We start from the raw sequence: 17,341 nt of genomic DNA, 5'->3' as shown, positions 1-17,341 counted from the left end.
GGCGTGATGACGGCGGCCGCGGCAGTGTGGCGGACATCCACCGCGCGCGCGTAGAGACCGGACAACCGGTCCGCCGGGGTTTTCACTTTCACGCAGTGGTGGCTGAGGTGAAAGGTACGGCGTCCCGGGTTTTACTACTACACTGCTACATCCAAGTGTCGCTATATACTACCATCTACTTACTGTGCAGCGGATACCACTACTTTGTTGTTTTTTTTTTCGCTTTCGGTACGGTGGGGCAAGAGAAGCGGCCGTCCGAAGACGCATGCTCGTGATTTCAGTAGCGGCATAAGTGTTCGGGTGTCCGCGATACAACCATCACGATGGCCATCCGGGTATTAATAGTGACGTGCTGTTGCGTATTCGCGTGCGTCGCGCTAACCGCCGTTGGTCAGCAGGTGGCCAGCGGTGACGACGATGACGACGGCGGTGGCGGTGAAGGCAGCGACATGAGCATGGACGAGTTGACGGCCAGGCCGGGGTACGCCACCTCTGGGTTCGGCGGCCAGATGCCGTCCAAGCCGGCGTCCAACATACAGAAAGTGTACAGGTCCGCCAAAGCGGTAGACGCGGCCGCCCTCATGGCTGCGGCTGCCGCGATGTCCGCCCCATCCGAAAACGGTACGACAGACCTGGAATGGTTACTCAATGTGTACAACCCTCATCGATGGAACCCCATCAAGTTGCCGGCAGCGTCCAAGCTGTCCGTGCAGTGCCGGGACACGATGAAAGTGTACCTGGAGGCCTTGCGTGCCGGTTCGGTTTGGGCCTCGAAAAGTGAGCTACACAACAATTATGTTTTTAAAAAAACTTTCTGTTAATCCTATTGCATGAATTTCTTAGTCACCTGTTTTACCCACATGCTTACCCTTGAAAATAAGGAAAAGAAAAATGTTTAATAGTGTTGGGTTAACTTTAAATTGTAGTGTATATTTTATAATTTTTAATCTATTTTTTTGTCTTTATTCTATATAATTCTATTTTTTTAATTGTTATAATAAATGTACAAAGGCACTAATTTTCTGTGTGGGGTTTTAACTTAAAATTAAAATCTTTAGACCATTAGAATACTATACGAAAGGTGAAATCATAGATAATATACTCAAATAATTGTGTAGTAATACCTTTTTTAACGAATATTTAATTTTAATTTAAGATCTGAATTGGAGTAGCCCAAAATATTTGTTGATACAAAGTGAAAATAAGACGTGTGAATAAACGATAACTTCTTTTGAATATTATTACTTAGTTACAATATATTGGCAGTATAACGTCCTTTTCAGATATTAAATTTTAAGAAACTGTTAAGCTTTTGCTAGGCTTAAAAGTGCTTTTGCTAGGCACTTTTAAGAGTTGCTTAAACATTAACATCGAAACGTGTTGCTAACAAAACACATAGTTAGACTTGTATTTTAAATTAATACACAGCCTACTTATTTGCCAATTAATAGAGTTTATATACTTTCCATCTGAAATTACATATTACGTATAATACCAACGCGTTAATTAAACAACTCGAATAAAAATAATTATTTCTGTACATGTTCTTGGACTACAACTATTAATTAAAATTGTCCGGATTGTTAAAAACTTCGTGAATTATTTAGTACCTACGTCATAACATAATATTATATGTAGTTGCTATGGCGACCAATACCGTTGTATTTAGTAAGATCGAGGCGATTATTAATTTAGAAAAAAAAATCGGTGTAGATTCCTTTTAGATATCCAAGACAAATAAACTGTAAACATATTACCGTAATAAACGATTTTTTTTTTGCAAGTAAAACGAATGTAGCCAATGAAAATAATACATATATTATGTCCGTTTTCGTTTCAGTGCTTAACAGCTGTATAAGTCAATATTCGCGCGTCTAAAAGAAAGTAAATCTGCCTATGACGGCGGCAGCACATAAACCGATGGCGCCCAGTTTTTAATGCGAAAAAAAACTAGTCGGGCTACCTCAAACGAGAAATCTCAGTATACCTAAACGTGTGTAGCGGTACTTTCCTTTTAATCTGATGATTGCACGAATGACGAAATGGAAATTAAAAAATGTATAATATACATGCGCTCATACCGAATGGTGTATAATATATTGTGTCTATCAATCATCCGGACTTCCGATTTAAGTAAAACTTCCCGCCAATGCACCGTTCTCAAAAAAAAAAAAGGAATTACCAGCTACCTATCTCGAGGAAATGACGTTTGCTCGGTGAACCGATTTGTCGGCGAGGCGGATATCGATTTTTTTCCATCTAGAGTCGTTTTGTAAAAATCTTTAGAATTCGGCAGTCAAACACAACTCACCGGTTTAGTAGCCTAAGGATCTTAAGCCCGTTCTCCGATTCTCTGTAACTGACTGAAGGATACACTGTTTAGGAAGCCATTTACAAAATAAATGGTGGACAATCAATGTGGTCCATTTTGCGTTTGATTTCATGTGATTCGGATCACCGTATTACCGGTATACCTACCGGGTATGTGTTAACCATTTTTTTGTGTTTTAATTAGTCACGCTTAGAACGAAATCATAACTGAACACGTATTCGAAAAAAAAACCACAGAAAATTGTTTGCACTGCGCATCGAGTTCGCTTGCAATGCTATTATAGGATAATTTAGTTAAATTGTATTAAAATGTAAACAGTAAATGAACTTTCTATGATTAATCGTAAATTAATTCTATAATTCTACAGAAATATATTTATGTATTCAGTTCTCATTATTATTTAATTAATAGTATTTTTAACCATTAGCCTAGTGATGAGTTGTACTCGTAGATCCTGAAAGTGATTTAAATTCCATTGTAATATGTCTTTAAGATATTTTACTGTACAGGTTCCACCGCGGTTATTCGTTTTTAGATAATTTTCACAAACAGATCTGATTAAATTAAAGCATTAATGAAATAACTTAAAACAATAACTGTTTGATTCTCTCCTTCAGGTCAGTGGTAGAAAAACGATAAACAAATTATTTTTCTTTATGATTGGACCGTGTATTACACTTAAAGTCCACCAAGATCAGGATAATTCATCGTCGATTTATACAACTTAATTTTTTTTTTTTTGGGGGGGGAGGTTATTAGCATAGAGTTTTATGTTTCCAAAACGTTGATAAAAAACCAATTAAAATATTATATCTTTTATAGAGTTTAAGTACTGACTCTTTAATTTGTGGAAAATTAGTGCTGGAAATCATCAATAATAATTAATATTCCAAGTCCTAAAAAGTGACCTTATTTAAAGAAAACGATTGAACAATTTCCGTATCAGTTAGGGGAAAAGACTTGTATGAACTGTCAACATTCTAAGACAATTGAGGATGAAACATTAGTTAAAGGAATTCTGTTCACGAGGAGGGTATTGGAAAAGCGAAGATTGGAAGTTTTGTCAATAAATCGTGACTCGTTAATATCGTCGATATTTTTCAAATTCATATTTTAAATCGAAAGTAGTTTGAAGCCAAACTGTAATTATTAAATCGAGTAAACCGAACGGCGTTGTTATGATCCAAGTTTTGGCCTACTTCAAACTAACCACTAAGTTTCAACTAATAGCCAGTGCAACTCAGCGGAATTATACCTTGTTCATGGTAGTTTAATATTAAATAATATACAAGTCTAAGAATTGTATAACTGTCCATTTTCGTTTAAAACTGTAGTAATACATACCTACGCTCCTAATTCAGGCCTATTTTATACTCTCTGAGTATTACACAATTAATCATAAACACTGGTAACCGCAAGACATAATATGATATCAGATTATACTATAATCATTACAACTATACATATTATGTGAGGTAAAGGTTGTACAATGTTCTTTCTAAGCTCGTTTGTATAATTTACGGCATTATTGTCAAGGTATCCTACATAAGAAAATGGCCTAAAATCTTTGAAATCCTGTTTATTTTTCATTGAGTTTCTGAAATTACACCTACACTGTGAATATTAAATAATGATAATGATAATCATTTTCGCCCCTATTTTATTAGTAAATCCAAATCTACGGCGTCCAGTTTCGAGCTAACCTTAGCGGGTGCGATGCCCCCAAATGCCTGCGGTCAGTATTAATTATTATCGCCGAGCCTATCACGATTATGCGACCAAGGTCATCTATAGTCATCTCTTATGAGAGAGTAAAAGTGTTGTACTTGTTTATTTTATACGTGTATACATATTTCGTTTTACAAGATATATTATAATGATCTTGGCGTCCTTACTGTGGTTAAAACGTTAAATAGCAATTTTAGATTAAAATAGTACTTATTATTTAGTATGACATACATGGTTATAGACGCTGAACAAAGAACTAGTACCGTTACCAGATATGGAATACGATTTGAGGGTTCAAACCCTCCAGGAAAATATGGATTTTAGTTTGTATAAAATTACAACACCTCGAATAGAACAATTCATTTCTATAATATTCTCCATCTACTCTTTAAAACATTCTGCGTTGACAATCAGCAACAACGGTCAAACCCGAAAAATACTTTTCACCCAATCGGTAATATAATTTTTTTCTTAACATTTTATTTTTAATATTTTTAAGAAGAAAGCGACAGATTTGGCGTTCGATTAGCCGCAATGGTTTTGCTACCGCTGCTCGGAAATTGAATCAACACAAATATGTTTCTATTATTTTTCCAGCAATTTCCACGGTCGGTTAAGTTTACCGCGTTGTCGTCGTCATCAACCCGCCAACGGTTCATTTATCTCTAGAGCCTTGAACAGTGCACTTGTCTAGTAAAATAAGAAAAACAACATTGTTGTTTTGCCTCGGGTTATTTAGCTGTACATAATTTCCGCCATTACTTAAGCACACTGATAATTTGTAAACAATAGACGTCAGTAGCGAGTCCGATGTAATCTCAACGGTTTGTACTCGACTGACGAGTTAATTTAAAAAAAAAAAAAACGTTAAAAACCAAAAGTGCAACGTTTAATCGAAATCGTTAATCGACAGCCAGTCCGTGCGCGTCCGAAGTGGTTACAATAATCATGACAACCATATTATATTATGTACATTTCTAATCCACAGCCATGTTTGTATAATATACACATAGCTGGTGTATAATACCTATATAAATGCGCTGTCTGGCGAATGGAAAGTATAAATCATAATCAGCGTTCATCGCTTTCACGGGCGACCCGATGCAATCGACAGTAATTACATCTATTACACATCCCATCATCGCAGACCCTCGCGTATCACCAGACGTACAATAATAATATAATAACAATATTAGTATTTTCGAGGTATACTAATTATTTGTAGTTACCCATGTTACTTAGCAGTAGCGTTGCCGCTTTCCTCCTCGGTTTCGAGAACCACGGACGAAAAGTGCAGGGCAATTATATATTATTGTAATGTTTCGATATTGGTCTGACGCAATAGGCCTATTCGATAGAAATAATAATATGCATAATGAACGCAGTAAATGATATATCATGATTGACCGGTACGCAATGACTAAGATGTCTCCTCTGTGCGGTTACGCGAGATCGTCGATTGAGCACATACAGTGCTGAAGCTAAGTGGAAATGCAAAGTATGGTTTTGCAACTTGAGACGAATGATTTGCGCCTGGAAACGAGAAGCTCAGTTCGTCTCGAATTGACACTCTCAGCCGGTCAATGAGCGTCTTGTATCGTGTGATGACAATTGGCCAACGCTAAGTGTAATTTGAGAAATCATAAAGAGTTTCATGCAAACATGCGGACAAACGAGACGGACTAAAAAATTGAAAACAGGTACAACCGATGCACAAATTATTGTACATTGGATACTTTATTTTCAATATCCCGATCATCAGCATCAACTCCCAACAATTTTTATAGGTTATCCTCGCAAGGAGAATAAAATACCTAAGCGTTTTTTTTTTTGTAATTCAGCGATACGGTCAACGTGTGATTATTTCAAGTTAGCAAATACAAATCCAAGCGGAGAATCGTGTAAAATTAACTAAACGGAGCCGCGAATAATTTCATAGCTAATTTTATAATATATTGCTTTATACCAAATAATTAAATAATCAATTTCCGTAAGGTTTTTTTAACGCTACTATTTAGCAGTATCGTTTATGTCAAAACTGTTGCAATTTTATTACTTGACGCAATGAAAAATTTTATATTACAAAAAAAAAGTTGTAGATTTTTTGTATTGGAATAGTACATAAACGTACTGTACGTCTAATACTGAGCCGATTCTTAAATCCTTTTTTGGATTTATGAGTAGAATAAAATGAATAGAATCAAATGTATGGTTATCAGTAAAACCTCAAACAAAGACATTTTTAAACGCATAATTACACATTTATTAAACTAAGTACATTGCGTCTACTACCGTGACAGAATATAAGTTTTTTTTTATACTCACGCGGCTTATAAAATAATCATGTTTTTTTATGCTAAACACCATAATATGGAAATCGCACTAAACCCGCTAATACTTATATAGTTTTTAAATGCACATACTATTACTATTATAATAATTATATTATTAATATGGTACAATATGGTTGTTTTGTTTTTTAATTCAATATGTATATGAAACGTCTATTGATGCTACATCGATATTAGTATTTGTTTGAAATTACATGATTCTATATTTACAATGAATATCATATTAAGTAATCACTATAATAGAGAATGTCATGATTAGAGAAACTTCAATAACCCACAAAGTATTTATTATTAATAAGTAATAACAATTATACAATATGAATTATTATGAAAGTGCTTGTATACTGTAGGTATGTATACACAAATACAATGTTTTTAAAAACAGGTTTTTGGGCCTTCATTTATTTTACATTTTAAAAATGTCCGTTGGTCTAACAAATAAAATAGATACATTATTTCAAAAATAGATAAAGGCAGAACGAAGGTTCGAGTCGTACGTGACTTAAGCTTCTGCACTGCTTACAAGTTGTTTAGACTGAAAACGATTACTATTATTAGGACAGTAAAAAAGCGTTTTTAAAGACCTAATTTCCATTCTCAAAATAGATATTTTTAAATGTATTTAATAGGTACTAGTTTCTACAACATAATACATGAAGTTACAGGCACCGTGTAAATTTAATTATTATTATGTAAATTGTAAGCATGTAACAGTTATTAATTATAAAATGTTGTGTTTGCAACTTACATAATATTGATTAGTATTTTTTTTATTGCAAATGTGCCATTAAAACCTATATAATATAATGTTATAATTTATAGTGCTAAATAACTTTGGTTACATTATCTTGATCGGGAACAAACTTATTTTTAGGACTTCCTAGAGCTAGTACTGCTAACTTACAAGTACTAGTATTTTCGAGTTATTATAGAAAAATATCATTGGTGGATTACATCATATAATAATGTCAAATACATTCAAAAATTGAGTTAAACGGGACAAGGCAATAAAACATTTGCATGGGGCTTTTCTTTGTATTTTCAAATGGGGTCAGCCAGTATAATTGCCGCTGGTCAATAATCTCTATCCGTATTCCGTTGCCATTTCCTTGTCCACTTAAAAAGTGTCGGCCATCTATTCCTAAAGTCCTCTACACTTTGTCTAGTTTTACCCTTATTTCACACTTCAACCCTATATTCGACATGCCCAAACCGATCTGTGTTTTAACTCGCGTGATTTTACATAATATAAATTTTTACAAATTTTCAACGCGTTAAAAAAACCCAACTCTTATCTGATTTTGTTGGCAAAATATTAAGTGCTCGAATTGAGGGGAGGGGGCGTAAGGGGACGAGTACCCCGCTATTTTTTTTTTAGAAATCGTAGCGTAAACCTGCTAATTTTTATAAGCGGTGGTTTTTTTTTTGGGAGGTAAAAACGGCCCCCCACTTTTATTTTTCCAATTCGAGCACTGCGAATATTATTATAATATTAAACTGATTACCAATATAGGTATAGGACGCGTCCGGCTGTGTCAACCGCGGCGGGCGGTAAAAGTGATATCGGACCACGGTGCGTGGCTATAAACCGTGTAATTTACAGTCATAATAAACGTTGGTCATTTTTTGTAGGCCACCTGTGTGTTGGCGACGATTTTTTTATTTTGCCACTGGGCTAATAATTTGACGTCGTGTCTCTTCGCGATAATTAAACAAAAGTAGTAAAATCAAATTTAAACATTATTAATAATAATTGTTGTTCTTGCACAACCGCGGCGGGTAGAGCAAGTGCAGAGTATAAATCCAGCACCTGTGTGTAGTATAATTTCTTGGGAGCGAGGAGAGAGAAAGAAAGCCACTCGTTCTTTCGACATTAACGCATTTGAGTTATTTGTTTTGGTGTATAATAAAAAAAAAACACTAGTCGACAGGTTGGCCAAATCGTCTTTAACAGAGTTTCACTTGTCCGCTATCCCTTGAGTGTACGGCGGGTACCTACTTGTGCGTTAATGTTGTTTTCCCTCCGTCTTCAAATTGATTTCCCGTCCCACTGTAAGTACAAAGTATACATACATCCGGAGAATTACCGCTTCCGTCGCAATTGCGAAACGTCCTATAATACTTCTGTTTCTAAAAATACAGTCTGCCATATTATTGTAAACGCGACCTTGAACATTCGATCGGAGTGATCACGGCCTGGCGAGCAACACAGCTCATGCACGCGCCATTCATACTTATGTACATACCGAACCAAGGTCTCGATTTCTTGACCAGTTTAACCACTTTCACGATGTCTCCAATAGAGGATGGAATAAATAATAATACGAAAAAATAATAAAAATGTGAAAAGAAAGTATTTGGGCCACCCGAGCACTATTCGTATTACGTTTTCCTACGCCACCGCCGCCGCCGAAAACAATAATAATTCTACGAACGCGCTTTAATGTAACATAATATTATGAAAAAAAACAAAAATTGTTTTCGAAAAAAAAAATAATAATAATAATAATAACAGTAATAAAGGCGATACTTTCGATCGGTGTAAAAATATACACCCAAAAAACCGCAATTGTTTTATAATTCTTATCGTGATCGCAAAACACATTATGTATATTGTAATATAGATCCCCCATTGTCTTAAGATTATTCTTGCGTGGTTCCTGTGATATTTCGGTTATGCACCTATATCGTTAATCTGCATGTCAATTTTCCCAAATAAAAAAATTACAATTTCACTTTGAATTTTTTTTTCCTTAGAAGTAGTTTTTAGGATTTGCTACGTAGGCGTTAATTAATTATTAATATATGTATATATATATATATATTTATTTTTTATTTTTTTACAGTGGCCGACGCCAGCGGACGATACTCGTCGCAACTATTTTTCGGCAATGATTTTTGGCTTGGATCTCATACTCAGTGCACAGAATTGCAAAACAAAATGAGCAATCGATTCGTGCCTCCGTTCGCTGCTACATTCTATATTGCTAAGCTCTCTATCAAGCTACACGACCAACTGACCCCTAAAGTTAGTATACATATCTCGCTAAAATAGAATTTACAAGTAAAATATCATGTGAAATAGTGAAATAATCTGATTATACAATATGGATTGATCTAATCAAATTAATTAAACACTTTCGTTGATATTTTGGGCATGTTAAAAGAAGTGAAAATTTAAATAGTAAAACGAGTAAGAGAAATTAGTATAAAAGTATGTAGAAGTAGACTGAATAAAATGTGGGTGAATGTTATAAATGAAGACATGTTGTGTGGAGTAAATGAATAAATTAGACTGGATGACCGGAAAGAGAAGGTTTGGCTGACTGACCCCTTTGCGTGGAATAAGAAAATGAATTAGAAAAAGACTATTATTAAATGTCCTAACCTAACCTAACCTGATACCAACGATTAAGTTCATGAATAAAATAAAAAATTGACCTTCTATTAAATGGAGAAAAGTTAAGTTTTGAGAGTATCAAACTGTGAGTGTTTGCAATAATTCAAGTTGAATCACGCATTGTGAAATTCAACTTAAATCGGTGTCATTAATCGACTACAAGCTTTCTTTCTTTTTGGCTCTTGCATTTTTTAAAGAGTTTGTTTGTAAATATAAAATAAGTCACGGTAATAAAAAAAAACACGTTCTCTTACAACATCGTGACTTACTGTACAAAAAACATGCGTTAGCCGATGTCAGAGTTCAGATAGTTGATATTGCCGAAGAATTAAAGGTTAGAGTGGTTAGATGAATACGATTCGAAAGACGGACAGTTGAACGGAGATAATATAATATAACATACAGTGTACTGTAAGAATTTAAACAATTTCATATGAGTAGATACATTTTTAGTTCTATAAATAATGATGAATAAAATTTAATATCGAAGCTTTATTATTGGACAATAATGGAAGTGAAATCTTTATTGGATGATAATGTTTTAATGAACTAAATACTAAATACTGATTTGACTTACAGACTAGATACATCTCTCTCGGTCTTTGTTTGCCAAAAGACTGTAGCCCAATAGAAGTGCAAAACATGGTTAACATGCCTAAAGAGGGCAAGGAATCGAGTCACCGGTCTTACAGTGTGATCCACGTCAGACCTGTACCCGGTTCATATTCTTTGTGGTCTGACAAAAAAGTGTACCTACTGTTGTAAGTGAACCACATTCGATGTGTGACCAAAATGGACCAAGCAATACAATACCGTTGTCGTATCATGCTTGGCTCTGTTGTGGGCGTAAGAATTGACATTTCTTTATCGGTTTCAGAACCTTAGTTGGACTCGTAACGGCTCTGACCATTGTGGGCTCAGGATACGAAATGTCCCTGTTTCGACGAAAAGTCACAGAGTACAAAAGACAACAAATCAGTCAGGCGAATAACAACGAAGGTGATACGAAAATAGAGATTACTTTAGAAAAGATAAAGGCTATGGACAAAATACAGATGAACAAGGGTATGAATGGTGAAGACTCCGAAGATCAAAATAATCCTATTTTTAAAGGTATCATTTCGCAGTTACAAAATATAATATCATTTAAATATTAGTTATGTTACTAATAGGATATCATATTAAAAATTATTATAAATTATTTAGAAGTATTTTTCATAAAAAAAAAAAACCTTTCTTTAGGGCTATAAATAAGGGAACGGACGATCAGAATTGTTCAAATTAACCTTTAAATTGGTATAGCGATTTGTATTCATTGCAAAGCATTTTTTTCTGAGGATGACGAATTAAGTGTCATTAGTTAATATTCAAAACCAAAACTTCCGAAAAATAAGAACATAATATTTTTAATAAATTGATTTATAATCACCAACAAAAAATGTCCAAGACTAACTAAAATAAAATGTAACAAAGTGTATTACAAAAATGTATTTTTATTTTATAGACTTCCGTAAAAATGTTGTATTTACTTTTTACACGACATAAGAAACAGACATTATGTGTATTTAGCGCAAATTTTGTATCAACTATTATAAATAGTAGTACGACTATGAGTCTAATGTGAACACAGAAGCACAATTTATTATTAATGTATTGAGTCTATTGATTACTGTCCTCGTCCTCGTTTTTATGTTAAACCTTAACAATAAAATTATCTAGTTGTGTAAATTGACTTTGTTATTTAAATTTAACTGGATAATTTTACATAATATGCATAAGTATTGATTGTATTTCACTTTGATAAGTTGATTAATCATATTTTTTCTTAATATCTCAACAGATACTAGTTTTACTTTCAATGAATAACAATAACGACAAATTATTTGCATAGACAAGAAAAATAACATAAAATGTTTAATATTTCAGTGAGCCGGAGAGGACAGCTGCTCTTGGCGTTTTCGGCTATTGGTAATGGAAGGAAAATTTTACACTGCGGTCCTGCGCCATCAGATTCGTTAACCTGCGTACATGGTCTTCGTTTTTTGAGTTTGGCTTGGGTAATAATGGTGCACACTTATCTGCAAGTGTTTTCAATAGCAGGTTAGTCGTGTACTATTTACACTATAAGTTCTGTGTACTAGGTTTTTTTTTATATTATAAAAATTAAGAAAATTAATAATAAGTTTTTTTACTTGGATAGAAAATAAAATGTTGAGAACGTTAACGGAGAGGAATTTCATGTTCCAAACAGTGAGCAACGCGACGTTTTCCGTAGACACTTTCTTCTTCATTAGGTACTTAAATCAATACATTAAACTGTCAATATAACTTTCAAAATTAACCTTGGTGCATTCGAATGATTTTATAGCGGACTGCTGGTTACGTATTTGTATTATAAGTCACAAAATAAAAAAGACGGACCCGAAATCGCTGTTTCTAGGACACCCAAGTGTGATTCGTCGGAATTGAGGAATGGCACTACTAAGTTCTTGAAACTTTTGGGTTACCGTTTTATCAGGTATGTATCATCAAAATAAGGTATAGTCTTCATGGGGATTATTAATGATTTAATAGATATTAATCGACTTTCTAGATAATTTTCAATATATAATCAGCTGTAGGTACCTAATCTCCTTATCTCTTTTAAATTTCACCTAATAGTACCGGGTAGTTGGATAGTTAATGAAGGTTCCCGTTATCTTATCGGGATGAAATAGCAAGTCTACAGGACAACTCCACCGCCGAATGTCTATAGTTGGGAAATACCTAAGTATGGACATGCTGTTTAATAGCAGGAAGTAACGGGAGCTTCAATAGGGAATCTATAAATCAACAAGTGGCGATGTTAAAAAACAATAATTTATTTCATATCAATTTGCGATAGGGTTTTTATTTTCCATAATACATTTTTGCACTATTTACTACTAATAAGCATATCATTACAAATAATCACAGAAAAATAGTTTAATTAAAAAAAAAAGATTGAAGAAAGTTCCAAAAAGGCGAAAACACATGTTAGAAAATAGTTTTTGGACCTTCAGTCCTGTTCATCTGTATTCGGTTTTTGTATATTTTCTATAAAATATTTAAACAATTTATTTATTTACGGAATGGTATTGCGACAGGGATTTCTCGCTGACCTATAGAACAAAATAAGTGCCTCAATACATCATTACTGTGTGCTAGACGTGTCTACAGCAATACACTTATTTATGTTTAACGATTGTCGGCGACCCTCTCTACCTTTACTTATGTGCTCCATTCGACACAACTCAAGTGTTGAGCATTCACATCAAACATGTAATCATGGCGAACGTGTCGCAATGATATATTCTTCGTTTTTCCTTCTGCTGACCCACAAGGCCCACCAATCGAATACCAATTACAGTAGACAATGATATGTATGCATACAGTATAATATTTATTGTTGAATAACAATATTACTTTATTGGTAGTAACATAAGATGGTACGATAAGGTATTATTACACTGCGTTAGTTTACCTGTTTGGGCTTGGGACGCTGTAAGATAGGCGTTATGATTTTTTTAAATTTGTATTATGATAAGATTATACGTTTTACTTGTTGGGCATTTTATATATCTCGGCCGTTTTTCCATAATTTTATTTAAAGAAAAAAATCTTCAATAATACAGCTGTTTATCACTTATAATGGCCCATACTTAGAAAACAATATTAGATAATCTTTTTTTTTTTTTTTTATTGCGTTAAACCCGATCAGCGTTTACGCAGCAAGTTTTCTTGAAGTATACAATATAAAAACATAATAATAAAATAGTATTAGGAATGTAGAAGTTACAAAACTATTACATTTCTATGCGTTTATCGTTTGCTTACCAACGTTGAAAAAATGAATGTTTAACCTTGACAATAAATGGAATCTGAGAGAAAAACTCATATTATTATACTAACTACTGGCCACTAGGTATAAATTATAAATGGTAAACGAATATATACATTTACTGTACTACAGTATGCATAAAATTATGTGTTTTTCATATAAACTGATATTGCTTAATTTATTTCATAATTTTTAGAAACGTTTATATTTTTTTATTTATAGACTTTAAGGTCAAATATTTGACAAATATTTATATGTTTACGATTAAAAGTTAATAAATTGTGTGCTTTGCAAAGAAAAGGTAAAAAAGAGTTCAAAAACCCGACGGAAAAAGTACAAATAAAAAGTATTATATTGTCTACATTTTACTATTGAATATTCTATTAACAAAGTAGTAATGACGAACAAAATATAAAATACAAGTTTATTGGTATTATTAGTTTAATTTTATCAAATAAAATTTTATCAAGTAAAAAGTTATGCCGACACGGTTGATGAAATTGCGTAGCCAACGCAATTTTGACTGCTTTGTACATTCCATCAAACTTTCGTCAATTTTGGATTTAATACCTTTTGGATGAAAAATTTAAAAGATTTGCTAATTTAAATGAATTTGATGATATAAAAAAGTAGCCAATTATTATTTTAGCTTTGGTTGTGAATTTTTTAATAAAAAAAGATTTTTTTTCGGAGTACTCGGAGAACTTGAATAAAAAATACCATTTGTACTCTAAATAATAATAATAGTTATTATTTTCATATTTTATAGATTAACACCGGCGTACATGATAGTCCTTCTTATGGCCGAAATATCAGCTCGCTGGCTACGCAACATATCAGTGTTCGAGCCGCAAAATAGCAATCATGTGAGCTGTGCCAATTATTGGTGGAGAAATATATTGTACATAAACAGTTTGTACCCCAAAGAAGACATGGTAATTTGTCCATACACAATAATCGTCGAACGTATATATGTTTCACATTATGTATTCTTTTTAATTTCCAGTGCATGTTATGGAGTTGGTACATGTCAAACGACACACAGTTTTACGTTTTAGCAATTATTTTGCTGTTATTCTCAGCCAAGTAAGTAAAAAATCACTGCTTGTAAATTTTCAAGTCTTCCATTCGACTCTCTAAAGACGAAAGCTATTCAATAACCGCTAACTATATTTGTAAATAAACAATTAAAACTATTTTATTTGATATTTTTTTAATGTAATATATCTTTTGGTGTATTTTAGACATTTTAAAGGAGCCGTTATCGCGTTGCTGGGATTCTTAATAGGATCTTGGATAGTCACTATTTCCGTAGCAGTACACTACGACTTTAAAGCGAGGTGAGTTAATTTAATTAAAAAAACAAGTAGGCATGTTCTTAAATAGGGGGCGTTACACATAGATACACATTATTTATAAGTAAAAAAATGGTCAATTTAGACTTCTTGTCCATCTCCGTTTGTACCTTTTTAATTGTCATTGTTTAATTCATTAAATACCTATCACGTGCATTATTATTGACCATTTCAGAATAGAAGAACCTTTCGGGTTGTTCGATCAACTGTATGATAAACCGTGGTCCAGACTGGGTCCTTACTTGTTCGGTATGTTCGCCGGCTGGTTCTTGTTTGTTACCAAATGTAAATTGAAAATGTCAACCGTAAGTACACGATTACTTAGTAATCAATTTACAATAATATGTAGAGCGTGGGTCTATTTGATAGAAGTTCAACGTTTAGTGCATACGATAAATGGTAATATTGTTTATCCATATCTGATCCTAGTTGACGGTGGCACTGGGCTGGTTCCTGTCGCTGTTCACTCTGGCCTACCTGGTATACGGTCTGCACGTCGTTCACTTGGACATACCCGGATCAGCCTTGTACGCTTCTGTCGGTCACTCGGCCTGGGGAGCCGCTCTCGCTTGGATCGTGATCGCTTGCTGTACAGGACACGGCGGATGCGTTAACTCTGCTCTGTCCTTCAGACTCCTACAACCGCTCAGCCGCCTCACATACTGCGCCTATCTCGTACACCCCATCATCATGACCATCACGAATTTCCAAATGGACGGTCCGCTTCACCTACATAATCTCATCACGGTACCTACTCATCACGTTCAGACAATAATTACTTTTTAATGACTTTTTCCGCTGAAAAAGTGATTTACCTATTTTCTTGCTTTGTTTGTACTCTTTGTGTATGTAATTAAGACATATTTCATTATACTTGCAATTTAACATTATCCAAGTTGAGATATTATTAAATTACAAGTAGGTACTAATTCACCGATAGACAGTCAAACCATCAGTAAAAAAAAAAAAAAAAACGTTAATAAACCGATGTCTAAATAGAATTATAGAATAAAAAAATGTTTGGCGGTCACTGAGGCCATTGCCCCCCCCTCCCCGAGGTATATATATATATATATTTTTATATTCATATAATATGTAGGGGGCATGTGAACTTTTTAAAATACATACTATTCGATAGGCCTTAGTAACTAGTGCCCCTAGTATATATAATATTTATATTTGTATGCAAAGTAAAATACTAATTTTATGTTATTTTACAGCTGATCTTATACTTTGGAAATGCGGTGGCTTCATTCATAGTGTCTTTCTTTATTTCGCTTACTTTCGAAGCGCCTGTAGTAAACCTGCTCAAAATCATGTTGGCGCCTCCACAAAGGCCGCCAATGAAATCCACCAGTTGCGAAACGCAAGTCTCGTAACGCTGACCGATTCATAATAGATGTATCATCAACGATTTAAATAAATCACTTACGCGCATTTAGTTTATATTAAATTATTTTCTAATATTAATTACGGTATATATATATATATTTTAAATGTAAATTATAAAAGATAATGTTTTCCAAAAAAAATAAAAAAAAAACAAAAATACCTTTTGCGTTGTGCACCGTTTTCTCCCCGACGTCTTCCATAACAGCAATATTATATACATTTTTCGTATTAGAAAAAATGAAGAATCAAATCATTCAATTGTACTAACAAAGTGCGAAGTGTTAACTTTTTTTCATTTATTTATGTACGTTGTATATAAAAGTGGAAACATTAAAATATGGGTTCAGATAAAAGCCAGTTACTAAATTTAGTAAAAATAAAATATGCAATGGACCATTAAAAATTAAAATATTTTTAACGTACGCACATACTGTATAATAATAAAGTCAAATTAACGTCCGAAAAGGATAACAAAAAATGCTGATAGCCAAGGTCCTATTCCTAATGCCATGTGTATAGGTACACATTGTATTTTGGTCGCCATAGTGTATAATTTTGAAAAATTACATAAAATGCGTTTTAGAATCATTTTAGTTTTTTCAAAATTACCTATGTCTTAAATTATGTTGGTTTCCATATTATAGGTATTTGTAAAATTGCGTTCCTAGTTTAAATATGGGCCGTTCCCAAGCCTCATACTGCAACAGCCTGTCGCTAAAGCCACTGCCAATGTCACCAAAGGGCATAGGCCAAAAAGTTACATCTAGAAGACCATCTTAAATCTTTACATGTCGGTTCAATGGCCTGACACCGTTTAATCCACGATTTAGGTTTATTTATCAAAAACCGAATTAAGTTATGTAATGATTGTATTGCAAATATTATTTAAACATTATTTTTATAATAAACAAAATGGACGGCGTT

General features: G+C 33.6%; 1 protein-coding gene across 1 annotated transcript; it reads left to right on the top strand.

The window, feature by feature from the left end:
- Positions 1-261: 261 nt before the first annotated feature.
- On the top strand, positions 262-16,574 carry LOC126847357 (nose resistant to fluoxetine protein 6-like). Its single transcript, XM_050587506.1, has 13 exons — positions 262-777; positions 9,258-9,439; positions 10,391-10,572; positions 10,689-10,924; positions 11,738-11,911; positions 12,012-12,105; positions 12,180-12,329; positions 14,440-14,605; positions 14,677-14,756; positions 14,915-15,010; positions 15,201-15,330; positions 15,455-15,772; positions 16,246-16,574. The coding sequence occupies exons 1-13, from the start codon at positions 324-326 to the stop codon at positions 16,402-16,404; spliced, it is 2,421 nt and encodes an 806-aa protein (XP_050443463.1). The 5' UTR covers positions 262-323; the 3' UTR covers positions 16,405-16,574.
- Positions 16,575-17,341: the final 767 nt, after the last annotated feature.

Source organism: Adelges cooleyi, unplaced genomic scaffold (assembly GCF_023614345.1).
Source record: "Adelges cooleyi isolate 19-005CV unplaced genomic scaffold, UGA_ACOO_1.1 ACOO_flye_CR_arks_rails_tigmint_CR_PRNA_108, whole genome shotgun sequence".
Classification (NCBI taxonomy): Eukaryota; Metazoa; Arthropoda; class Insecta; order Hemiptera; family Adelgidae; genus Adelges; species Adelges cooleyi.
Note: the sequence above shows the minus strand (reverse complement) of the source record. Positions and strands in the feature narration are given on the sequence as shown.